Source organism: Diabrotica virgifera, chromosome 2, assembly GCF_917563875.1.
Source record: "Diabrotica virgifera virgifera chromosome 2, PGI_DIABVI_V3a".
Classification (NCBI taxonomy): Eukaryota; Metazoa; Arthropoda; class Insecta; order Coleoptera; family Chrysomelidae; genus Diabrotica; species Diabrotica virgifera.
Window position 1 is genome coordinate 239,329,211 of NC_065444.1, and position 27,706 is coordinate 239,356,916.

The 27,706-nt window shown below is 33.5% G+C and overlaps 1 protein-coding gene across 1 annotated transcript in view; it reads right to left on the reverse strand.

Moving 5' to 3' along the window:
• LOC114328534 (WD and tetratricopeptide repeats protein 1) overlaps positions 1-19,749 on the reverse strand; it is a 51,708-nt gene extending 31,959 nt beyond the window's left edge. The window contains exons 1-5 of the mRNA XM_050643128.1: positions 19,594-19,749; positions 19,340-19,542; positions 8,900-9,011; positions 8,282-8,478; positions 3,298-3,493 (exon numbers count right to left, since the gene is read on the reverse strand). Of these exons, the coding sequence (XP_050499085.1) occupies positions 3,298-3,493; positions 8,282-8,478; positions 8,900-9,011; positions 19,340-19,542 (708 nt within the window). The 5' untranslated portion in view covers positions 19,594-19,749. The remainder of the gene's footprint in view (positions 1-3,297; positions 3,494-8,281; positions 8,479-8,899; positions 9,012-19,339; positions 19,543-19,593) is intronic.
• Positions 19,750-27,706: the final 7,957 nt, after the last annotated feature.

Here is a 27,706-nt window from a genome sequence, read left to right on the forward strand (position 1 = left end):
TCCTAAGGGAGCTAGAGCTCTTTGAAGATGGCGTCTTTTAATTAGTTTTTCTTAAATACCTCCAGAACGCTTCTATTTATAAAAACAAAAATTGGTAGGCGTATTTATCTTCAAGATATAAATCTAATCCATCCATTACAAATTTCTAGTACCGATCATAGGCGTCCGTTTTGGGTAGGGCAACGGTTATTTTATCGCCTAACTTTTTTATCTTTAACTTTTATGCATTTCTGACACTGGATTATTAAATTGTGAAGTATTCTAGTACTAAAAGGTACTCTTGTTTTAAATCTGTAGGATACACCGTTTTCTAGAAAAATCGATTTGAAAATTTTTCGCTTTTTGAATTAAAAAAAAATTTCAAAAAAAAAACTGTTTAGAAAGACGAAAACTGGTACATTTATTTATATTCCAGAGATAAATCGATTTCATTAATTGCGAATCTCTAGTAGTGGTCATAGGCGTCCGTTTTGGGTAGGTCAACAGTTATTTTATAGCATAACTTTTTTGTCTTCAATTTTTGACACTAGATTATTCAATTATAAATGGGTACTAAAAGTTACTCTTACTTTATGTTGGTAAAATACTTCGTTTTTTGTTGACAAGTTCTTTCAATTTTTTTTCAAATTCCAAAAACGAAAAACTTTCAAATCGATTTTTATAGAAAATGGTGTGTCCTACCGACTTAAAGCAAGAGTACCTTTTAGTACTAGAATACCTCACAATTTAATAATCCGGTGTCAAAAATGCATAAAAGTTAAGGACAAAAAAGTTATGCGATAAAATACCCGTTGCTCTACCCAAAACGGACGCCTATCACCATGGGCGCCCATATAAAAATTTTCAGGGGGGGGCCAAACGTGAAGATGTTACACAATTTTGTAATCTTTGGATGACAATATATACCTAGTTTAAAGCACCCGAAAGACTAGGGGGGGCCACGGCCCCCACCTGCCCATGGGTATGGGCGCCCATGCCTATCACCGGTACTAGAAATTTGCAATGGATGGAATCGATTCATCTCTGAAAAGTAAATATCCATACCAATTTTCGTTTTTCTAAATAGAAGCGTTCTGGAGGTATTTAAGAAAAACTAATTTCATGACGCCGTCTTCAAAGAGCTCTAGCTCCCTTAAGAAGCATTTTCGGACTAGGTGAATTGGGTTAAATTGTCTTAAAATTATCTGAGGAATCTCCTGTATTCGTTTGTCGGTAGAGTTTCTGGACACCCTGTATACATAACACTTTATCATGCGGTATCGTAGGGACAGATCAAGATTGCGGGCAGTAAGTAACTGTCGCATCTTTAAGAAGGTGTTTCTTGCCTGTTCTATTCTACATTTAATCTCTTGTTCTTGGTCTAAGGTTTCATGTATCCAACATCCTAGGTACTTAAACTTTTTCACTTGTTAAACGAAATTGTTTTAGTTTTTTTTTCATTCACCTTAAGGCCATATAGTTCTCCTTCTCGCAATACTTTGGTTAACAGAATTTGTAGTTGTTCTTCACTGCCAGCAATCAGTACTGTATCATCGGCGTACCTAATGTTGTTCACGATTTTTCCATTGACTTTTATTCCTTCTTGAGCTTCAGCTAGAGCTCGTGCAAAAATTTCCTCTGAGTGCAAATTGAATAATAATGGTGATTATTTCATTCATAGGAGATTCTGACCAATAGAAAGCTACAGAAATCTGAATTAAATCGATAATTTTTGATTAATTCATTCATAGGAGATTCTGACCAATAGAAAGCTACAGAAATGCAAATTAAGGTGATAATTTTTTATAATATCCCGTCGTTAAGCATATTACGTCAGATGCCCTTCGTTGCTACGAAAAAATACATTCAGTGACATTAATGACAATTAATGTTTTAAAAATTATAAAAGTGATGACTTTCAATCGTCATATTATATTTATAAAAACTGTGTGTTTAATGGTACTTTGTACTTACATAAATAAATTACAATTAAATTTTGGTTTTGAACAGTTTTATTCATGAAATAATCGCAACAAATTGCACACGATCTCTGAAATTAATATAGAATTTTTGGTCTCGTGACACTTTGACATAATTTCACTCGCCTTCGGCTCGTGAAATTAAAACTGTCAAAGTGTCACTCGGGAAAAATTCAATAATTTCAGAGCTCTTGTGCAATTACTACTGATAATTGCCCGTCGTTGAGTATATTACGTCAGATGCCCTTCGTTGCTATGAAAAAATACATTCAGTGACATTAATGAAAATTAATGTTTTAAAAATTATAAAAGTGGTGACTTTCAATCGTCAAAGATTTATAAAAACTTTGTGTTTAATTGTACTAATTTGTACTTACATAAATAAATTACAATAAAATTTTGGTTTTGAACAGTTTTATTCATGAAATAATCGCAACAAATTGCACTCGAACTCTAAAATTAATATAGAATTTTAGAGCTCTTGTGCAATTACTACTGATAATATACAACCTTGTCTAACTCCTCTTTGGATGCTTATGGTTTCAGTATCACCCATTTCGGTTCTAACAGAAGCTAACAGTTTTGATTTCAGTAGAGTTCACGTATTGTATTAATGTCGTTTGGATCCAGGTTCTTTTTTGTAAGCATCCTATTAGCTGATCATGTTCGACTTTGTTAAAAGCCTTTTCATAGTCTATAAAGCACAACTAAACATCTTTTTGTTGATCCCGACACTTTTGCATGAGAACAATGAAACTAAACAAAGCTTCTCGAGTGCCCATACCGTTTCGAAAACCAAATTGTTCCGGACCCATATCTTCTTCGCATTTTTTGCAAATTCTGTTATGGATAATTTTTAGAAATAACATATACAATTGAAAGACAGTATAATTGATCCGACTTACACTCTTTTGAAAGTTTAATAAACTAAAACTTAATAAATAATGGACTGCCTCTTTCCTAATGCCGTAAGCAAAGCAATATGTCCTCTGCTACGACTGTCATAGAATCATAGAACTGGGATGCAGTAACCACAGAACAGATTATTGCTGTATCTGCATCTGATTCAGCCTGGTCGACATCAAAAAACCCTTTCTGATAGAGCAGTTTTGAGATCTATTAAGTTGGTTTTATTCCTTTCCCGAAAACCCCTTGCACCGCTTCTTCCAAGATGGCGGCCAGGGTAAAAGTATGGCGACCCCACAAACTTAAACTTTAACTTATACTAACCACCTCCCCCCACATATAAAAAATAAATTGCGTCCTCTAAAAAAATGCAACCTAAATTTAACTTTTCTATGGACTATTTGAAAAATTGCGTCACTATTTGAAATCTTACCCCTTCCTTTATGTAAGGTTTCAACATCCTACGATCGTATAACCTTACATAGCAATCATTGGCACCAACTGCTAGATAATGTGGTTTCATAGGATTAATAGCTACACATTTGAGCTCTCCATAGTTGCTACTGAGATCAATTAACACTTTTCTTTGAGATGAGGAACACTCGTGCTGTTCCCTTAAATCGTATTGACTGGAATTTAAAAGATAACAAATGACTTAAGGCCCTGCTCAGATTTACTTTTATCTCGGAAACAGCTTGCACGATTTATATAGATTTTGGTATGTCAGGGACCTGTGATGCGGCCGACATAACGGTGGTATTTGCATTGTTGCCGGGTCTTCCGTTTTCTGGAAGTCTAATGAATTTTCTTATTTCAAATGGAACACCCTGTATATTTTGGCGTTTTAAAGTCCTTAAAAAAATACTGATTGTTTTTCATGTAACGTTCCCTATCATATACCTAAATGCCATAATTTCAAAGTTATTCTATTTGAAAAAATTTTTTTCGGTCCGGGCAAATATTATTTTATTTGAACTTTTTTTATCATTCGGAACAAAAAAGATCTTTTGTTATTTTGCTTCTAAAGTTAATTGTTTTCGAGTTATAAACAACTTAAAACTGAAAAATAACAAAAAATGACGAATATCAAGGCCCAAAAACGCAAGTAAAATTATTATTTTTGAAATTACGTCCAAAAAAAGCAGTTATGAGAGGAAGGGTGATCGGGCTGCACTAAAAAGTAAAAAACAATGTTTTAAAATAAAATCAGCCCAAAATACTTATCAGGAACTGATAGAAAAAGGTTGAACTTGAACTTAAGCCCTTCGTACTTTCGAAATGTAATATATTTTTTCGTCACTTTTCGTTTTTTTTTCAGTTTTAAATTGTTATTAACTCGAAAACGATCAATTTTAGTAGAAGAAAAAAATTACAACAGATCTTTTTCGTTTCGAATGATCCAAAAAAACCTAAAATAATATCTTCTTGGGCCGAAAAAATTAATTTTTATAATTTGATTTAAAAAAATTGTTTAAATAAATGTAGTAATAACAGGCAGGCTTCGTGAAAGGTGCCTTTACCTTACAAGGGAGCAAATTCTTAATATGCGACAACTCATTGAGAAAGCACGAGAATTCAAAATTCCGATGATCATCTGCTTTCTGGATTATCAGAAGGCATTTGACTGTGTAGACTGGACAGTTTTGTGGAAAGTTCTACATGAGATGGGGGTTCCTGATCATCTGTCAGCTCTGGTGAAAAGCCTATATGAGAACAGTAAAACCAGAATAAGAATTGAAAACCATAAGTCCGATCCTTTTAAAATAGGTAGAGGAGTCCGAAAAGGATGTATTCTATCTCCAAGTCTTTTTAATTTCTATGGGGAATATATAATGAGAAAAGCACTCGACAAATGGAATGGCGGTATTTCTATCGCAGGAAAGAAGATCTCAAATCTCAGATATGCAGATGATACAACATTAATAACTGCATCCGAGGAAGAAATGTCCAGCCTGCTGCATCTAGTGGAAGCCGAAAGCAATAGATGTGGTCTCAAGATCAATAAACAAAAAACAAAAATTAGGATAGTAGATTATTCAAATTCACTTCAGACAACAGGAGCCTTAGACCAGTTTGAAGTGGTTAACGAGTTCAATTATCTAGGATCCTACATTAGTAATACAGGATTTTGTGAAACAGAAATACGTAGGAGAATAGGCATGGCCAAAAACGCTATGAGTCGATTATCGAAAATCTGGAAAGGTCGCTCTTTGTCGAAGAACACCAAAATACGATTAGTACGTGCCTTAATTTTTCCCATATTTAATTACGGATCCGAAACATGGACAATGAAATTGGAGGACAGAAAAAGGATTGACGCCTTTGAAATGTGGTGCTGGAGAAGATTGCTTCGGATCTCATGGACGGAACACAGAACAAATCATTCAATCCTCCAAGAGCTTAATATTCAGACTCGACTTTCCTCTATTTGCCTCTCCACCGTCTTAAAATTTTTCGGCCATACTGCAAGAAGAAGTGATGATAATCTTGAGAGACTTATAATTTCGGGAAACGTTGAAGGGCGCAGAAGTAGAGGTCGCTCACCTACTCGATGGACGGATCAAGTACAGAAAGCCAGTGGAAAAACATTCTCTGAATCCATGAGGGAAGCTCAGGACAGAAGCCGATGGAAAGAGATAGTTGCTCGTATTATAGGGAATCACGACACTCAGCAATGAGGAAACGACTGAGGAGGAGGAGTAATAACTCCGAAATATGGCATTTATGTATAGGCAACATTACATGAAAAATAATCAATATTTATAAAGGACTTCAAAACGCAAAAAATATACAGGACATTCCATTTGAAATAAGAAAGTTTATTAGATATCCAAAAAACGGAAGATCTGACAACAATGTAAATACCACCATAAGATCGGCCGCATCACAAGATCCTTACACACCAAAATCTATAAAAATTGTGTAAATCGTTTCGGATCAATACTTTTTAAATGCATTCATTTGTTTCGAATTCTGAGAAAACTAATAATAGTAGGGGAGGAAAGTATGCTAAATTTGCAGTTACTCGAGCGTTATGGGGACCTATTGGGTTATGAAGATTAGATCCTAAAACCAAAAAAGTTAAGTAAACTTTTCCATTTAAGCGGGGACTTTCCATTTTTTAATTTAATTTTCCATTTCCAACAATCGTTTTTTCCGATTATAGCGCCATTTATCCATAATTCGAAAAAATGTCTCGAATAAAAGTTTCTTATTTTTACGTAAGGAATCCAAATCTGCAATAAAAAATTGAGAGTCCTATTTAATATCTTAAAGTAACCCCCCAGCCCACATCCGAGGGGGATTGTGTTTAGTGTCACTCGATAGAATTTTCAAATATGTTGAATACGTGTATTTTGCAGTTTTTCGATCTGATGTTTATTTCGCAAAATATCGCGGGGTTCCTATTTAAAATTTTAAATTTACCTCCAATCCCTCTCCTTGGGGGGGTCGTGTTTGGGATTATTCGATAGATTAAAAAAAGTGAACACATATTTTTTTAGTTTTTCGATCTGACGTTTATTTCTCGAAACATTTGGTTTTTTCTTGTGAAACTTTGTGACTCACCCATTTCCTTACGCCCGCTCAAACCGTCAGATTTTTTAAATATACACTGTTCTGCATGTACTTAACTTACCTTATCTTAATCTGACGATTTCGAGTTTTTCTAATGATAGATTTTTTTCGTGCCCCCTAACGAACTCCCCTGTATTAAGATCCAATATATGATAAGGGTACATTTACAGGGTACAAGATTTATCCCCATATCATAATTTGAAGCGCTCGAGTAACTTCAAAAATCCCCTACCATAATTATTTTTGAAAAATTTACATGCAGACTAAAATATTACATTATTACCGAGGGCCGAACGTCCCTAAAAACTTCTATAATGTTTATTTTAATAACTTACAGGGGTAAAAAAGAAGAGAAAATTGAGTGTGATTTTTAATTTCAAATATCTCATTCAAAAAATAACTTTTTGTTTATTCTAAGGGACTTGCGGTCCTCGGTAATAATGTAATATTTGTTTCTGCGTTTAAATTTTTCAAAAATATTTATTAGTTTTTTCAGGATTCGAAAAAAATGGATGCATTTAAAAAGCATTGGCTTGAAATGTTGCGCCTACGCTCTTAAAACTTATTCTGTATTTCGTCCCTGCCATTTCCAATTATCGAATGTGAAAAGTGGTACATTTCAGGAGAGCAAAATAACTCTTTTTTAGAGACTCCTAAATCAGCGCATTGACAAATGGGAAAATTTTTATATTTTTTGTATGTAATGTTTAGTTAGGGTTACCATAATTTATTAAGGCCAAATCCGGACAGGGGTAGTCCAAGAAAATAAAAACATATCCTTGCCCTTGCCTTTTGACACCCCCAAAGTTAATATTAGTATTATCAGCACAAAGTCAAACTACTTTTGAATCAATAGAGTACTTTTTAATACATTTTAAAACATGTTCTAGTAAAAGATCAGATGTTTCACCCGGAAGTTCATCAAAAAAGAAAAGTTTCACGTTGACACCTTCATTTTGCTTAAAATAACGAACACATACCTACCGGAGTCAGTTTGATTTCGTTTCTGTTTGAACTATCAGTTGTAACCATAATAAAATTTGCATGCTTGAGATCTTCGAGTAATTTGTTAAATATGTTTTTTTAAATATTTTTTTAGTAAAGAAAAAAATCCGGACATTTCTCATATCCGGACGCCAATCCGGACATGTCTTTCAAATCCGGACGAAATCCGGACGTATGGTAACCCTATGTTTAGTCCTTGTTAGATTGATAACAAAGAACTGCTTATCATTTTTTCTTTCCAAAAAATCACATTCGTTATATTGCTTTTTGTATTAAGCAAAGATTTGTTTCGGTCCGATGATTCAAATTAGCGAATGTATAATAGCGAATAACTGTATAATTAAATAATGAAAATCCGTTAAAATGAAATCATAAACTGCCTCACAAGAATTTCTTGGAAGCGATACCGAAACAAAATTCGCACAAATTGTAAATACGTGCATTTTATTCTTCCCAGCAGTTTAGCATTTTCGACAGTTTACAGATTATAATTGAATAACTGTTGAATAAATTACAACACAAACTAACGAATGTGACACATTCGACATTTAGCGTTGTATAAATATACTTTTAGTTATATTTATACAAATAATACAAAACAAAAGTATCGAATATAACCATTTTCGTCAGTATGCAGTCAACCAAATGAAAAAATGTTCATATTCGATGGTTTAAACGGCATATTTCCCGCGCTCCTAATCAGGCTACAATAACGAGAATTTGCCACAAGATGTATCACGTATAATGCGAGGGCAAGGTATCGAATCTGAAAAGCCCGATTTTTCACATTCGATAGTTGGAAATGGTAGGGACGATTTAAAGGAAAAATTGCTCACATAATAAGTCCATCCTCAGCTGCCGACCAAAACAAAGAAGGCTCGATTGGAGAGGTCGCTAATCTTTTCACGCGATTTACGTGACAGCTGCATTCCAAAAGTGGATGTCCTTTGGCGACCGCCGTTGGAATAGATTGTACTAAGACCCTACCATCACCCGAAGCTGTTGCTATATCTGTGGATGAACCTCCTAAAAACTATAGAATATACTTTTAAAACTTAAACTTAAAATTTTAAACTGAAAACTTGTTTGACGTATGTTCAATAAAAAAAGAGGTACAAATTAAGTGTTTTCAGTTAAAATAAAGTTAATAATTAAATACATAAACTCATTACAATACGTTATATGGTGTATTCCACGAATAAACGACTGTTTTGGATTATAGCGACAACGAATATTTTAGTGTGCAACATAAGAAGTACGAAAGTATTTGGCTCTAATAATTACTCCAATGAACAACAATATAATTTGCAATTTACTTTCGTTCTTCATATTTTGCACAGTAAAATATTCGTTGTCGCGATAATCCAAGAGGGTCGTATATTCGTGGAATGGGGTATAGTCAAACTAACATCATACAACTGAGCAATCTATGTATATGTGTCCAAAAATATTACCTTAACAGAAAAAATATTTCCAATGTGTTGAGTTGGTATAAGCTGCAGGTGTTTGTGACGAAAGGGGTCCCATAATATAATATTCGTGTCATCTGAACCAGAAGCCAAGCGCCTAAAAAGTATTGGTAATTTAAGATATTTACAAGAATAGAGTAAAGAAAAATTATTACATACAGTGAGGACGTTTGAGTTGGAATAAATTCATTATCTCGAGAAGAGGCGAATTTGGAGAGAAATCCTGAGACAGGTCGATTTTTGTTTTTAAATTATGACTTTTTGGCGTATATATTATACTAGTGACGTCATCCATCTGGGCGTGATGACGTAATTGATGATTTTTTTAAATGAGAGTAGGGGTCGTGTGATAGCTCATTTAAAAGGTTTATTAATTCTCTATTCAGTAATATTAACGTTAACATTTAACATAATTGTTTATACAGGGTGTCCAAAAATTATTTTTTTAAATTAAATTAATTGAGAAAAAAGAAGAATGTATGCAATCCATTTATTTCAAAATACATTTGAGTGCTGTCAGAAAACAGAAAGAAATGTTTATTTAACAAATAAACATTGTTTTTCGTTTAAATTCAAAGTTAAAACTGCCACCCACCTGTCTCTTAGCAGTTTGAACATTGAATTTAAGTGAAAAGCAATGTTTATTTGTGAAATAAACATTATTACCTATTTTCCTGACAGAAGTAAAACATATTTTGAATTATATAAATTACTTACATTCTTCTTTTTGTGTAAATTAATTTAATTCAAAAAAATGTTTTTTGTACACCTTGTATAAAAAATTGTGTTAATGTTTATATTACTGGATAGAGAGTTAAATAACCTTTCAAACGAGCTATCACACAACCCCTACTCTCATTTAAAAAAATTATCGATTACGTCATCACGCCCAGATGGATGACGTCACTAGTATGATATATGCCAAAAAGTCATAATTTAAAAACAACAATCGACCTGTCTCAGGATTTTTCTCCAAATTCGCTCATTCTCGAGATAATGAATTTATTCTAACTCAAACATCTTCACTGTATAAATATTATTTTGTTTTACTGACTTGTGTACTAGATCGCATATTAAGAGAACATCCATAAACTATAATGCAGAGAAGAGGGAGTTGAACTTTCCATATTACAATGGTATACAACAGGAGGGAGGAGGTGCATGAGTGGACAAGTGGACATCTTACGTCATTTGGTGTATTTAAATTTGTCGCTATTGTCTCTATAAATATAATTCTTCAATAGTTTCTACCAGACAGGTAACATCGTTGAAAGTATCAGATACTCATATCCTTACGATTTTTACTGTTTCTCAGTTCAATCCCAATTGGAGGAACATGTACGTGTAAATAATTGTGGTATATATTTTCCCTCAAGAAAGCTGTAAAACTATATGGATCAAAAGTTCATGGAAAAAAAAACAGAATATTCACTCAATATGCAGTTGAGTTCACCCAATACAAATTAACAAATATAGAGAATCTGATCCTTTATGCTCTTTGAAAGATTCTGATGAATCTGAATATTTAAAATCAATCCATGTAGAAAATAGATATCCTGAAGTAATTTTCCCCATAGAAAATAAATAAGAACAACAAAACAATATTATTAATAAAAAAAAACTTTTCAAATTAATAATTTAAGTATTCTTTTTCTCAAGGTGCCTTCTTTATTACTGAAGGTTCGCTATAACTACAGCAAATTGCTCTCTATCTTGAGCTGTTCTTAGTATCATGTGTTCATGCCTGTCCAGTCTCTTACATTCTTCAGCCAGAAGCATCTCTTCCTGGACCTCTTTTCCTTCCATTATGAGTTGTAGAAAATTGTATTTTTTTCCTCTCATCTATAAATATGTCGTAGATACCTCATTTTTCTGTTTTTTACAATATTTAGGAGTTCTCTCTCAGTCCCCATTCTTCTCAGCACCTCGTTGTTGGTCACATGCTCTATCCAAGAGATCTTCAGTATCCTTTAAAAAACCCACATCTCAAAGGCTTCTATATGCCTCATACTTGTAATTCTGAGAGTCCATGTTTCCACTCCGCATAGCAATATGGAATAAATGAATGTTAGAATGTTTTTACAAATTGGTATCAGATATCCAACGATAAGGTAGAGTTTATCAGAAATTTCTTCAGTATTTGAAAAGTGGACCTAGCATACTTTATACGAGCACATATCTTGTGGTAAAGATCATTTGTTATCCAACAAACAAGATATTGGAATCTTTGTATTTATAATTTAAGTATACACATATCATGTATGCTATATGAGTCTAGGCATGCAACAAGGGTGAACTCGAAAATCCCCATTTCTAGTAAAACGCAATTTTAAAGTTGTTGGGTGAGGGTGAACTCTGCAAATTTTATTATTCAATTCAATAATTGAACACGATAATTATAATTATGAATTAATGAAAGAATGTGTCATCTTAAGGGATGAACGTAGAAAAGAATGGTAAATTAAAATCGCCTACAGTCTAGTTCACCCCTGATACATAGCCTCATATTATCAAATGTTTTTTGTTCTCCTCTAAATACCATGGTTATTGATACATTCATAAATAAAGTTTTATAGTTAATTTTAAAAAATCCAAAAATACCATTAAATTTTGAATTTTTTAAAAATCACGGAAAAGGGTGCTCAACATAAGGGGGCCTTGACCGTAAACTATGCTTTATGACAAAGGGGGGTATTAAAAAGTCCAAATTTTATATGATGTAGGGTAATGATGTTTGCTAATGTATATCAAAAATACATTCAACACACATAATTTCTATCATCATCATCATTCTCTTTGCCTTATCCCTATGCGGGGTCAGCTTCCCTAATTGCATTTCTCCACACAATTCTATCTTGGGTCATGAATGTTAATCCCCTTTATCAACATGTCCTGCCTTATCGTCTCCCCCAGGTCTTCTTTGGTCTTCCTCTCCTACTCCTTCCAGGAATCTGCACCTCAGCTATTCTTCGTATTGGGTGATTAACGTCTCGACATTGAACATGACCAAACCATCTTAACCTATGCTCTCTCATTTTTGCATCAATTGGTGCCACACCTAGACTTCCTCTAATATACTCATTTCTAATTTTATCCTTCTTTGTCACTCCACTCATCCATCTAAGCATTCTCATTTCCGCCACATGCATTCGTTGTTCCTCTTTCTTTTTCACTGCATAACATTCAGTTCCGTGCATCATAGCCGGTCTTATGGCTGTTTTATAGAATTTTCCCTTCAACTTCATTGGAATTTTTCTGTCACACAACACACCACTCGCTTCTTTCCACTTCATCCATCCAGCCCTAATTCTACTGCATGCATCTCCATCTATTTCTCCATTACTCTGTAATACCGATCCTAGGTACTTAAAACTATTGCTTTTCACAATCATTTCACCATCCAAAGATACCATTTTATTTGTAGTAACTCAATCTTTAAATGAACATTCCAAATACTCTGTTTTTGTCCTACTAAGTTTTAAACCTTTTTCCTCCAGAGCTTGTCTCCACTGTTCCAGTTTTTGTTCTAAGTCTCTTTCACTATTTCCTATTAACACTACATCATCAGCATACATTAGGCACCATGGAATACTACCCTGTAGTTTCGATGTTATCTGGTCCAAAACTAATGAGAATAAATAAGGACTAAGCACCGAGCCTTGGTGCAATCCTACTTTCACCTGAAATTTATCAGTCTCTCCCACACCTGTCCTAACACTAGTCGTTACTCCCTCATACATATCTCTCACAATCTTTACATATTCGCCAGGGACTCCTTTCTTATTGAGAGCCCACCACAGAATTTCTCGAGGAACTCTATCATATGCTTTCTCAAGATCAATGAATACCATATGAGCGTTGGTCTTTTTATTCCTGTATTTTTCCATCAGTTGCCTTACAATGAAAATTGCATCTGTTGTTGATCTGCCCGCAACTGGAAAATGCAAGCAAGGGACAGAACAGAATGGCGTAGAAAGCTTGAGAAGGTCGAGGCCCTCTAAGGGCTGTAGCACCAAGATGATGATGATGATGATGATGATGTTGATCTGCCCTGCATAAAGCCAAATTGATTATCGGATATTTCGGTTTCTTCACGTATCCATCTATCAATTACTCTCTCCCATATTTTCATGGTGTGGCTAAGTAGTTTTATAGCCCTGTAGTTTGTGCATTGTTGTATGTCTCCCTTGTTTTTTTAGACAGGTACTAATATACTGCTTCTCCATTCGTCTGGCATTTGTCCAACTTCCATAATTCTGTTAAACAGACCTGCTAGCCAACTTATTCCTGTCTCTCCCAATGCTCTCCATACTTCCCCAGGAATATCATCTGGTCCTACTGCTATTCCTTTCTTTATTTTTTGAAGCCTTGAGCCACTTCCTCGTTTGTTATTCTGGTAACCATTGCTGTTACTGTCTCCGTTAACTCGACAGGCTATCTGTCAAATTCTTCATTTAATAAACTGTCAAAATACTTTCTCCATCTCTTTTTGACATCCTTTTTGGTGAATTATTATTTTATTATTTTCATCTCGGATACATCTAATCTGATTAAAATCTCTTGCTTTCTTTGCTCTCTGTTTGGCTATTTTATATATCTTTGCTTCGCCTTCCCTGGTATCAAGTTGATCGTATAGGTTTGAATACGCTTCTGCTTTAGCTTTTGCTACTGCTACTTTCGCTTCCCTTTTGGCAACCATATAGTTTTGAAGATCTATATCCGATCTGGTTTCTTGCCACTTTTTATATAATTTTCCCTTCTCTTTTATTTTTCCTTGTACTTCATTTGACCACCACCAAGTCTCTTTATCCTCAAACTTCTTTCCTGACGTTTTCCCAAGTATTTCAATAGCCGTCTCTCTAATAATATTGGCCATCCAGCATTGAATGAAATAAAAAAAATAGATATATTAATATGTACACAAAGTCAACTAAATATCTCTACCTATTTACACATAATATAGATCTTGTAATAGTTATCTATCTTTATCAAGGTTTATTTCTTTATTTATTTATCAATTACACTCATTACCTAAATATTTTATATATTAGTAATAAACAATATGCATTGAATAATTACTAGGCTTTATGCGCTACAGATAAACATAACTAAAGAATCAATCATTATAACCAAGATAACAATATGTCGGTATGTTAAAACATATTTTTGTATAAGATATAAACACCTTATAACCCATATCTATGACATCATAATATTTCATGATTTGTCTATGAATCATTATTTTTGCATTTTTATTGACTGCTTATAATTTTTAACAGTACTACAAAAGTAAGATCAGTGGTATAAAAATATTTCTAGTTTCAGTTAGAATTAGGCAGAAGCATAGCGAATACATATCTTTACTGAAAAGGTTCAAATACTATTAAATTTGGGAATGCAAGAAAACAGGTATATTTTTTTACTTAATTATACTGCTTGTTTCTTGATATTGTCTTCTTCTTTAACTGCTATCTCGTAATCGAGTCATCATCACTATGATATATTCAGTATAATCGGTTCGCTAAACAGACATAACTGGCTAGTGATTTTAACAGGTAATTTTGGCAATTTGGTAAAATTGGCAAAAAAAATAATTACTAAATAGTTAATAATTACTAAATACAATAGAGTCTCGGTTATCCGCCATTCCGTTTTATCCGCCGTATACTATTTATGCAACAAATTATACTTTTGAAAATAGTCCATAAGGTGGAACTGAACTGATTGGAAAGACATGGGCATGATACAAGAAATGAATGATGGCCGAGACTTAATGCCTACATTGAAAGCCACCAATTTAAAAGATCCCAATTGCATGGGATAAAGTTGGGGCACAAACAGTTGCTAAGTCTTGGGATAAGCTGTAGGGAGGCGAGAATAAAGAAACCGAGGACAAGCACTCCGGGTGAAGTTCAGGAAAATATTTTGTCCCTAGTGAAACTTATCCCTGGATGTGAGGATGCGGATGTTGGAGAGTGGTTTTCAAGGGATGACCAGTTGTCATCCATTGAAATTGCCACAGGAGTCCGCGATGCGTAAAATGCGTAGGAGATCACCTATCGTCTAAATGTCCAAAAGAAAAGAATATAAAAGATGTCCAATGTGTAAATTGTCGAGAAAATCATCCTGCAAGCTACAAGGGATGTTCTGTATACAAAGAACTGCAAAAGAAAAAAGTTCCATCGCTTCGAGAAAAAAACGCAAGTCAACCACCTCGTGTTGCACCTTCGTCAATCACTCAACCAAATATCAGTTATGCGAACATTGCTGCAGGAAAAGATAATAAAAATACAACTAACACAAATGAGACTACTCATGAAATAGAAACAGCAACTCCCCAACATATACAAAACAATTTAGAACTTGTGGTACATAAACTAATGGAAAGAATGGATAAGATGTTTGATCTAATAATGTCTCTGATATCTAAGCTTAACCTTCAACACTAAACTTAAGATGCGCTGTTGGAATACCAATGGCTTAACTAATCATTTTCACGAAGTAAAAGCTTTTATTTATTCTCATAATCTAGATGTTATGTTTATTTCCGAAGCACATATGACTATTAAGAGTTATTTTAATATTCCCAAATATTCAACCTATGTAACTCAACATCCTTTAGGAAAGGCCCATGGAGGTACGGCAATTATTATAAGAAATAATATTTAGCATTATGAAATAAACAAAATTAGCAGAGTTAACATTCAAGCCACATCAGTGTCGGTAGAAGATTTACAAGGCTCGATTATTTTATCTGCTGTTTACTGTCCACCGAATAAAATAATTAAAGCTGATCATTTTACTGAATACTTTGAGATACTCGGACACCGTTTCATTGCTGCTGGAGATTACAATGCCAAACATCACAAATGGAGCTCCAGAACCATAACCTCACGAGGGCGAGAATTATTAAAAAGTATTAATGTGAATCATTTAACTCCTCTCTCTACTGGACAGCCTACTTATTGGCCCACTGATAGACAAAAAATTCCTGATCTTATTGATTTCGCTATATTAAAAGGAATAACACACACCCATATCCAAATTTCTCCTTCTTTTGACCTATCATCGGATCATTCCCCTTTCTTCATAGACCTACTAAGCCAAATTCACAATTGTCGTAAACTTCTAACACTGTGTAATAAAAGAACAAACTGGGATAGGTATAGAGACGAAATAAAATCATCCATTAACCTAAACTTGCCTCTTAAAAGTGACAGGGACATAGAAAATGCAGTCACTCACTTAACTACAGTTATTCAGCAAGCTGCTTGGTCGTCCACTCCAGAAATTACCTACACACACAACTCCGAGTCGTATCCTGCTCACATAAATACACTTATACTGGAAAAAAGAAAACTAAGAAAGAGGTGGCAGCTCACTAGGCACCCAGAAGATAAAACAAATTTTAATAGAGCTTGCAGATTACTCAAAAGAAACTTGATCCAACATAAAGACAATGGAATCAACAATTATTTAAAGAACCTCTCACCTTCAGATGATACAAATTATTCTCTGTGGAAACTAACAAAAAAACTTAAAGACAACGAACAAATGAATATGCCAATCAGGAAACCAAATGGCACATGGGCTAAAACTGACAAAGATAAAGCTTATACTTTCGCAAATCATTTATGCGAGGTATTTCAACCGCATCAGAGGGAAGTCTCAGCTGAAGAAGAAGAAGATATTCATGAAGTCATAAACGCACCATATCAAATGGCTCTGCCTATTAAAATTTTCAAGAAATCTGAAGTAGAAGAAGTAATTGAATAATCTGGAGAATAAGAAGTCACCTGGGTATGATATAATATCTAGTTTGGTACTGAAAAATCTACCCAACGAAGGTGTAAGCTTAATTACTTATATATTTAATTCAATATTAAAAACAGGTTACTTTCCACTCCAATGGAAAGTAGCTCAAATTTGTCTAATCCCAAAACCTAATAAGGATCACACGGAGGTATCTTCATATCGTCCAATAAGCTTGTTGCCTATTATATCCAAAGTGTTCGAGCGGCTTTTCTTGAGAAGACTAGAGCCTACATTAGACAGCAACAATGTTTTACCTAATTATCAGTTTGGCTTTAGGAAACAACATGGTACCATCGAGCAAATTCATAGGGTAGTAAAAACTATCAGAAATTCGCTCGAACACAAAAATTACTGTACAGCTGCATTCCTAGATGTCTCACAGGCATTCGAAAAAGTTTGGCATGTATGTCTTATCTCCAAGATTAAATCCATATTTCCTTATCCCGTAAGTTCACTATTAAGATCCTATCTGACAGATAGATTTTTTCAAGTCAAAAGAGGAGGGGAAATTACTAACCTGTTTCCAATATGTTCTGGAGTTCCACAAGGAAGCATATTAGGACCAACACTCTACTTAATATACACATCGGATCTTCCAACCACCATTAATACAACAATTGCTACATATGCCGATGACACAGTTATAATGGCTTCAAATCCTATAGCAACAGAAGCATCCGAGGTATTGCAAAATCATCTGACTAAACTAGAGAGCTGGCTTAAATTGTGGCGAGTACAAGTCAACAGTTTAAAATCCACACAAATAACATTTACTTTAAAAAAAGGTGTCGCGCCTCCGGTTTCTATAAATAACACTCCACTACCAGTCAATACCGCCGTAAAATACCTGGGAATTCATTTAGATAGTAAACTTAATTGGGGCACCCACATCTGGAAGAAACGTCTTCAACTTGGCCTAATCTACAGGAAAATGTATTGGTACATGAGTAGGAAATCAAATCTTAGCCTGGAGAACAAAATTATGATTTATAAATGTATTTTAAAACCGGTGTGGCTATATGCAGCACAAATATGGGGAACAGCAAGTAATACCAACATTCAAAAACTTCAAAGGTTCCAATCAAAAGTGTTGCGCCAGATCTGCAATGCCCCTTGGTATGTTACGAACCAGAGATTGCACCACGACCTACAGCTACCAACAGTTAGCGAAGCAATATCTGCTGTAAATTCTAGATATAAGACCAGACTATCCTGCCATCCAAATCCACTCGCAACGGACCTGCTCAACATTTCTCATGAAAGACGATTAAAAAGACCTGACCCTTTGGACCTCTAGTACATCTGGACATCAGAGCAACAACAGAGTGCAGTGTCATAGTGCAGTGAAATAATCATGTTTTAGTTTTAGTGATTTTTTAAACTTCTTTCGTATTTTTATTCATGTTCCTTAGACTTTTAATAATCATATTTTTATTGTCTGAACTGTCCACTATACTAAATTTTATCTATGTATTATGTTCCAAGTAATTGTTATGTCTTATTTTAAAATTATAATGTTATATGTCTTACTGGGTGCTCGCCACTGGGCGGCTTCCATCTGTGTTATTTTTCAATAATTATATGTATTGCTTATTGTTTGTGATTAGACAGATTGCAATAAACGTTGGATGTTAAAAAAAAAAAGGGATGACCAGTATGAAATAACCCACGAAGAAATTGTTACTCTTGTTAATGTGAAGGTGATGAAGACATCCAAGAACCAGATACTCTTGAGTCCCATATAGTTTCACACAAAGAAGCCGTAAAATTTTTTTAAGTTGCGATAAAAGCTGTTGATATCATGGTTCTACAGAGATGACGTGACTTGGCAGCAAAAAAACGAGATGCAAAAAGTTATGTCTCATTGAACCCTCCCCATTATCCGCTATTTTAGCTTATCCGCCCTTCCGCCGACCCGTTTATGGTGGATAACCGAGACTCTACTGTAGTTAGTAATTTTGCCAATTTTGGCAAACATGGCAAAAAACAAAAAAAAAATACCTTCTAAAATCACTAGCCAGTTATGTCTGAGTTTAGTGAACTGACTATATCGAACTACATTTAAATCAGTCCCTTAAATGTTTCAACCATAGCACTATGCCTCTTCCTTTCTTTTGAATTTCCCTGTATTATCAATCTTAGCACTTTATATCACTGTACCCACATTGCATGTCCCAGATATAACTTTCTTATTTTTATTGTGTTTACTATTTCTCACAACACTTTCATGTTGGTTTTCTTCTGTATCCATGCTATTTTAAACATTCTTCTGTAACACCACATTTCAAATGACTAGCTTAATATTGTAAAAAAGCCAAAATGGCAATGCCTATGATATTTTTCTTCTGGTGCCATATCCTCATTGGATGTTGGTGATCATTTTGGTTCTGGATCAAGTTTGTTTAAAGCATTTCTAAACAGTTCTAAAGATGAATTATTTCTTAAATCATATTGAGTAAGACCCTAAGAAGATATGTTACCTATTGCCTTGTAAAGTTATAAGAACATTACATTTTTATCATTGAACATGGTAATTTGAACTGTTCTTAATATTGCAGATATACAGATAAGTATTAAGAATGGAAGATAATATAAATGATAAAAACTTACTCTCCATTGGGAGTCCACTCCAAACAGTTCACACAACCTTGATGCCCTAGTAGCTCAAACTCCAGTCCCAGTCTCTTTATTAAGCTATCTGTAAACTGCGAATGTTGCTTGAAAAATTTGGATGTTTCTGCATTAGTTTCTCGAGACTGCAGAAGTTTTAGAAAGTCTCGTTTACTTCTCCATTTCCTAAGTCTACCTTCCATCTGCAATTTGTTTTATTACTAAAATTATTTAATACATTTAAAGAATTCTACCTTTTATATATACTTAATACACATTGCCGAAACAGTTTGGGAAAATAATGCTAATAGTTTTTTTAATTAACTTATCTGTGGTAATTTATTTCTCTATTTTCAAGATTGAAGTTTTAAACGTCAAATATTTGTTTTTACTCTGTCATTTTTGTTATGTTAAAAAGTTGCCAAGTTGGTGTATTTACTGTCATTTATCGTAGGCATTTTTTCGTAGTCTGCTGTATGATTTGAAAACAGTGACGTCAAACAAATATCTAATCCATTGCCTCATAAATCTCCAGGCCAGAATATTACGAGAAAACGGAATAATTATTTATTATTCATCCGGATATAATAAATTATTTATAAGAATGGTATTTGTTTAAATTAGAGATAAATACGGTTTGTTTAGAAAATTGAAGCAGGCACTAGTATACAAAAATGTTTCGTTCGAATCTAATTTGCTACAGCTTAGAAAATAAAAATGAAGGGCCGATCCCCTTAAAGGGAACGGAACAAAATGCAAAATTTTGACGCACGTCAAAAATTTTCAACGTGTTTTAAATGGATTTATTCATTTTTTCGAATTCTGAGAAAACTAATAAGTATTTTTAAAAAAATTTAAACGCAAAATGAAGGACTACTTTATAACCAAGAGCCGAAAGTCCCTTAAAAAAAATAAAAAAAGTTTCTTTTGAATGAAATATTTGCAATTAAAAATTACACTAAGTTTTTTCTTTTCTTTTATTTTCACCCCTGTAACTTATTAAAATAAACATTATAGAAGTTTTCAGTGACTTGTGACTTAATTACGGCCTTCGGTAATAATGCAATCTTTCATTCTGCGTTTAAATTTTTCAAAAATATTTAGGTAGTAGTTTTCTCAGGATTCGAAAAAAAATGAATACAGTAGGAAAAATGAAAGAATACCCATGAACGAACATATAAAACACGCTGTGTTTTCCTGTCACCGTGTCACACAAAAAATTGACCAGCGCAAGTACATTTAATAATTATTGTTACATGTACTTGCACTGGCCAATTTTTGGTGTGACACGGTGACAGGAAAATACAGCGTGTTTTATATGTTCGTTCATGGGTATTCTTTCATTTTTCCGACTGTACCTACATTTAAAACACATTGAAAATTTTGACATGCGTCAAAGTTTTGCATTTTGCTCCGTTCCCCTTAAATAGGCGGCTTGGTTTCGTTTCAATTCAGGTATCCATGTAGCCCCACTGAAGAGGTCTAGAGACCGAAACGGACGTATGTTTGAAGAAAAAAAAAAGTGAACCGCACATATCGTACCTACTATTAGTAATTTCTGCCGCAGCGAAAGAATTAAGGGAAAGTGGGGGAATGGTGCGCGGCGGGTAATCGTGCGCTACATTGTATTTCAAATTCCGTGGAAGATTTTACGAACCCAACCAGTCCCACACCTTTCAACCGATCTCATGAACAGTTTACGCCATTATCTTCAGTCAACCATTGCACGTGGACTAAGTCAGATCGGATTATTGAAAATTGCAAGAATTCTTCTAGTCTTTTTGCTCCAAACAATAGGACGGTAAGTCCTTAGGCTTTATTCAATTGCTTTGGACTTATTATTGATTTAAATAATGTCGTTTAACGTGTATTTTGGTACATCTGTTGGTTTATATGGTTCAGTAGTTTTCCGTTTGTGATGATGATTAGTATTTAGGGCACAAAGGGGTAATAGTGCGCAGGAGTGCGCACGACTACCCCACAAACAATGAAATGGTAAATATAAAAATGACCATTTTTATTGCCAGATGCCACGAACCTACTCTAGAAAATCTACGATTCTTAAATATACTGACGAAGATTTAAAAATGGATGTAATCAGAAATGATGGCAGAAAATACAAGAAACGGGAGAGCTTTCAATATTCCCGAATCGATTTAAAAAAAAAGATTAACAGGTTTGCACACGCCACCCCGTTTAGGCCGCACAGCTGTATTTCAGGTGAAGTAGAAAAATAATTAAGAGAATGTTGTGTTAACGGTTGCTAAATTATTCTATGGCTTAACATAAAAACTTAGATGATTGGTATTCAGGTATGCGGAAGAAAATAATTACCTAAATAATTTTAATAAAGAGAAGAAGTTAGCTAGCAAAGATTCGCCTTATGGGTTTACCAAAAGGAGTCCTGATATAACATTAAGACAACAATTACAAGCACACCAATGAAGACAAAATTAGAGGAAGCCCATGAAAAGAGATGATTAATGGACGAGAATCTTAAGAGAAAGGAAGAACAGAAAGCAGCAAGAAAGGCAACTGCTGTAGATGTTTTGATAAAGAATCGCCCGATATCTCCCCACACAGAGAAAAGAAAAAAACAAAAAAAGGCAAACAAAAAAGAAGACAGTGCAGAAAGAGCTAACACCTGAGTCATCTGATGTAACAGACGGTTATTTGTCAGATATTATCGATGAAGACGAATTATTAGATGATGTTGAATGAAGCTTCATTCCACCACCATTAGAAAAACCAGCTGCACGTAACGAGCCATGCTCTATTTGTGGGGAAAGAGGGAAAAAAAGGATTATGATATACATGTGTGTTTGTGCCTCGGGAAATCACGCAGAATGTACAGCTGTAAATACCCCAGAAAATTATAAATGCAACTTTTGTTTACGTTAAAAATATGTCATTCAAGTATACCGTACAATTCTTATTTCTTCATAATATTTTTATACTTTTGAAAGAAGTGTTATTATTACATTAATTTTAAATTAATGTTTTTTTTATAACATTAATTTAGTGCGCACAATTTCCCAATCTGTGCGCATGATTACCCTCACGGGTGGGGAATCGTGCGCAAACGCACTTCTTTTCTTTTTTTAATATTATGCTTTTGCACTTTGTATTTCTCTAAAACTTATTTTACATATTCAAAGTAGAATAGTTAGGGCTTACTCTAACGTACTGGATGTTATGATAGATTGAAAGAATTTACAACAGAATCGATTTCTGCTTAAGTGCGCACCATTCCCCCACTTTCCCTTAATAGTCCAAAATCTTTATAAAAAAATTTTGTTTTCTGAACTTTTGGCCACGTTTTTAACATTTCGCCTCACTGTGAATCGTGACAACACGATAAATGAATTGACTGAATATGCAATAGTATTTCCTTGTGTTCCATCAAGTAAGAGGTGATGGTTCCATCCATTCCAGATTATTGTTATATTGGTAATAGGAATACAACATCGTTTTAATCGAAACAAATATTATGTAGTAGAGACCTCAGCCTAAATCTTAGAAAGCGAGTATTGTACCCTCGGAGATCCGTGGAAAAAATTTACACCCAAAATAACAAAATTCAGTTTGGCAACACTGTGAATGTTGATAGTAACAAGATAAACAGAACTGTAATTTAGCCAAGACAAATTAATATATTTTTGTGCCAACAAAAATGAGATTTTTCAACCAAATAATGTTTCACATATGATGTGCAAAATAATTTTGAATTGGTTTCTGCTAATGAGCTTGCTTTTTTTGTCATTAAAGTATAAAAACTTTAAAATTTATTCTTTATAATCATTATCGTCCTGTTCTCGTCTTATTATTTCCACTGTACAAATTTCCGCCGAGTAATTTACAATGATTAATGCGATGTTAAAACATTTTATCGTTAGCGGCTTCTAGAGTGTCTGAGATATATCTTATTTCATTGATAAAATGTACAGCCCACCGATTTCCACTTAAACCATACTAAAATGTTATGTATTTTCTGTTATTTTGTATGGTGTGGAGACATGGACTCTCAATAAACAATGTCTCAATAGATTGGAAGCATTTGAGATGTGGACGTATCGAAGAATGCTGAGAATCTCCTGGACACACAGAATAACCAATGAGGAAGTACTAAGGAGAATACAGAACAGCAGGGAGATACTGGATTCCATCAAAATAAGAAAACTTCAATACTTGGGTCATATAACACGTGGTGACAGATATGAATTAAAATTAATTATGCAGGGAAAGATTCAAGGAAGGCGCAGCATAGGTAGGAGAAAAATGTCCTGGCTGAGAAATCTCAGAGAATGGTTTGGATGCAGCTCAACTGAACTCTTTCGGGCTGTAGTATCAAAAGTGAGAATAGCAATGATGATTGCCAACCTTCGTCGCGGAGAGGGCACGTAAAGAAGAAGATCGTTTTAATAATCTATATTAATCAATTTCTACAACCAAACATACACAGACACAAAAATAATAAATAATTGTATATAGGTATATAATTTTTTACAATAAATATAAAATATATTATCTAAATCACAATAAAAATCTAAAATAAATCACAATCCACAATAAAAATTAAAAAAAAATTGGTGTCAAAAAGTAATACTCAAAGCATACACACAAAGTAAGTATATACACAAAACTGGGATGTATTCCTTGCCATATAATTCTTACAGTGGTAGTTTTTATGCAGTCTAATAAAATAAAAAAAATTCAAGTGTAAATACTTTTCGTATTATAAATTGAAGTACTTACTATTAAGTACAGCCTTATTACAAAATGGCAGATTATGAATTTACATTACTGCCTCATATTAAAATATCGTTGCGTTACTTGTAATAAAAAATAAAAATTCTTCCATAGCTCTCTATTATTAACTCCAACAGATCCTTTCTCACATTTGGAAGACACTATATTTCGCACATCCCGTTCAAAAGTGTATTAAAAATTTCATTTTTGTATTTATCTCACCAACAAAATGCATTATGCATTAACTTTTTCCTCAGAAAACTGTGATATCGCAACCATAAAAATATTTAAGTAAAAAGAGCAAAACGATATGTCACAATCAAAAATTAAAGCTCATGGTGAGGTAAAAATAGTATTATTGGAACTTTTGACAAGAGGTGCTCTAGTTTTCGGTGAAAAATGTATTAAAAATGTATTAATACCAATGTGTTTAACACTTCTTTCCGGAAAAAGTGTCGCAAATCTAATTTTTTGAGGAAAACTGTATTACATATTTCGAATCAAAATGTTGTTTTTTAGTCGTTATTTTCTTTTAACAAATATTTTTCCTATCTTATTTTAGGCCAATGTAACAGATAAAATATTGATACAAACATTAAATCGCTCATCCGGAAGAAAAGTGACACAACTCAAAAATGCATAAATCGAGTTAGCTTGTTAAATTGACACCAAATATCCTATTCTTTTATCAGGAAAAATGTCACATAGATGTTTACTTCCAACTTCGAAAGATGGCGGTAGTGTCATTATTCCTTTGCCGGTAAAATGAATGTTTTTATTCCGGAATAATGACACTGTTCAGTTATGCTCTGACATTCGACGTGAACTTATTGTTATTTATCACAAAAACCGTTGTATTTCGAGAAGTGTCCTAGTAGGGCAGTCAATGAGGGTATTTGGCTCCGAATTCCATCCTACTACATCGATTCACTTGATATTTTCACAGTAAGTAGGGAATAGCTCATGAAACAAAGTCTACCCTATGCCGATGTGCGCTTTTATCTTGGGAGTGGTTCCCACCCCTTCTTGGAAGTGAAAAATGTTTTGGTTAAAATAGCCACGGAAGAGGCTAGAGAATCTAATTTTAAGCAAAAACTGTTCTATAATTATTTTTTGAAAACTCAATACTTTTTGAGTTATTCGTGGTTGAAAATTGGCATCTAACAAAAAAACTATAAAATATTTCTGTAGGTCATAAAAAAACAAAGAAATTCGTTCCTTCATAAATCTTCTAGTTCTAGTTAAAATAGAAAGAGGGACATGGTAGGTAAGAAGAGTTTGTTTTTTGCTGAATGCTCAAATCGGTGTATTCAACTTGAAATAACAGAAAAACGGTCGAATTTAGGTGTATAATGATACTTACAACTTTTATAGTGCTTGAAAAGATCTTTAAAATGAGCAATACCAAATGTCGATTACGTTTAAACTAAGCGAGATATTCTGCAAAAAAGTTGATGACTAATGTATTTTAAGAAGAAATGAGAAGTATATTTAACCCCTCATCCATCAGAATTTAAATACATACATCGTTTTCCTTCTACAATACTTTTTATTATTTATATGTTCAAAAAGTTGGACTGGTTTAAAATGAATGGTTTTTGAAAAAATAAGATCAAATTATAGAGCGTACTTTTAAATTTTCTTAAAAATCTTCCTTTTTCTCCATGTAACTCGAAAATGATAAGAGATACGAAAAAATATACCACACAAAAATGTAGGGTTTTTTCAAATAAAAATTTCCTTTTTATTTTCATTACTGTATCTCTTATCATTCTCAAGTTACATGGAGAAAAAGGAAGATTTTTGAGGAAATTTAAAAGTGCTCTTTATAATTTGATCTTTTTTTTTTTAAACCATTCATTTTAAACCCGTCTAACTTTCTGAACACAGAAATAACACTATAGTAAAAGGTATTGTATAGTAAAAGATTCTTTTACATTTTGGTGGATGGGTATTAAAATTACTTCTTATTTTTTCTTAAAACACATTAGTTATTAGTTTAATGTAATGGACCTTTAATATAGCTCATTTTAAAGGTCTTTTCAAACACTACAAAAGGTATTAGTAGCATTATACACCTAAAATCGACCGTTTCTCTGTTATTTCAAGTTGAATACACCAATTTGAGAATGTACCAAAAAACAAACTATTTTAACCTACCATATCTCTTTTTGTATTATAATTAGAAGATTTATGAAGGCAAGTGGCTCTTTATTTTTTTATAACCTATAAAAATGTTTAATACAGTTTTTTTAGTTAGATGCATAGTTTTTAAGGTATTCGCAAAAATCCGTTCGAAAAGGTGTTATGTTTCAATGAAAATGACCAATTTTCAACCACGAATATCTCAAAAAGTATTGGGTTTAAAAAAAATTATAGATCAGTTATTGCTTAGAATTAGGTTCTCTAGCGAATTCCGTGGTAATTTTAACCAAAAAATTTTCCACCCTTGAGAAGGGGTGGGAACCACCCCCAAGATAAAAGCACACATCGGCATAGGGTAAACTTTGAATTGTGAGATAAGTAGGGGCTATTTCCAAAATTTCATTAAAATCCATGCAGTAGGATAGAATTCGGAGGTAATATCCTATTCTTGCTCCCATTGACTGGCGTCGTTAGTTTTAAAAAGTGACCAATAATTTTAAAAGAAAAGTGACATAACGCAAAATGTTGATCTTTTTTCTTTGTTAAATACAGGCGCATTCTCACGGTTCGATTTTAGTTGATCAACTTTAGTGAATCAACTAAAATCGAATGAGAATAGGTGTGAGAACATATGTTTCCATTTTAGTCGGTTAACTTTTGTTAATTCCACAAAAGATTTATCGAGTCAAACTTTATCGTTCAAGTTATGAGTCAATCGACATTTTTCAGACGAGTTGAATCGTGTTTGAAGCATATGAACATTTGTTGGTCGACTTGAATCACCATTATCTCGTCAGTTTGCCTAAAAAGTTATCCTTCAAATCAACAAAATGAGTTTAAAGTGGTCAGAGAGTGTTATGTTCTGAAACACCACATTCATTCCTTCTTTCAATCCAATTTAGTATACAGATACGTTTTTTACGTTTTTACTAATAATATTAATTTATACTTTTGCGTATAACTACACTTGCTGCCATTTTATTAAAACTAATTGCTTCAATTTTGTTTGAAATGTATGAACAATAAACTTGACCGATTTTAGTTGATCCACTAAAGTTGATCAACTAAAATCGAACCGTGAGAATGCGCCTTTAGATATCATATTTTTTTTTTGTTTGCCTCTTACACAATTAGAAACATTCAGTTATCCACATTCTTTATTTTTAATTTATAAACTTTAGCAGTTACCGTTTAAAACTTACAGTTAAATTAAGATTTACAAAATCTATTTTTGTCTCCCCTGAAAAAAGTTGTTTTTTGAGTTGGGACACTTTTCTTCCGGATGGGCGAAATGTCTACTAACTAAAATAAAAAATATATTAGGAAATAATGAAAGCAAATATTTTGCTAGGGCCAAAATTTATAGCAGGTGGAGATTACGACTGTAAACATACGCTATGGGGTTCACGCCTAACAACCACTAAAGGCAGAGAGCTAGCAAAAGTTATCCAGGATAAAAGCTACTCATTCCTA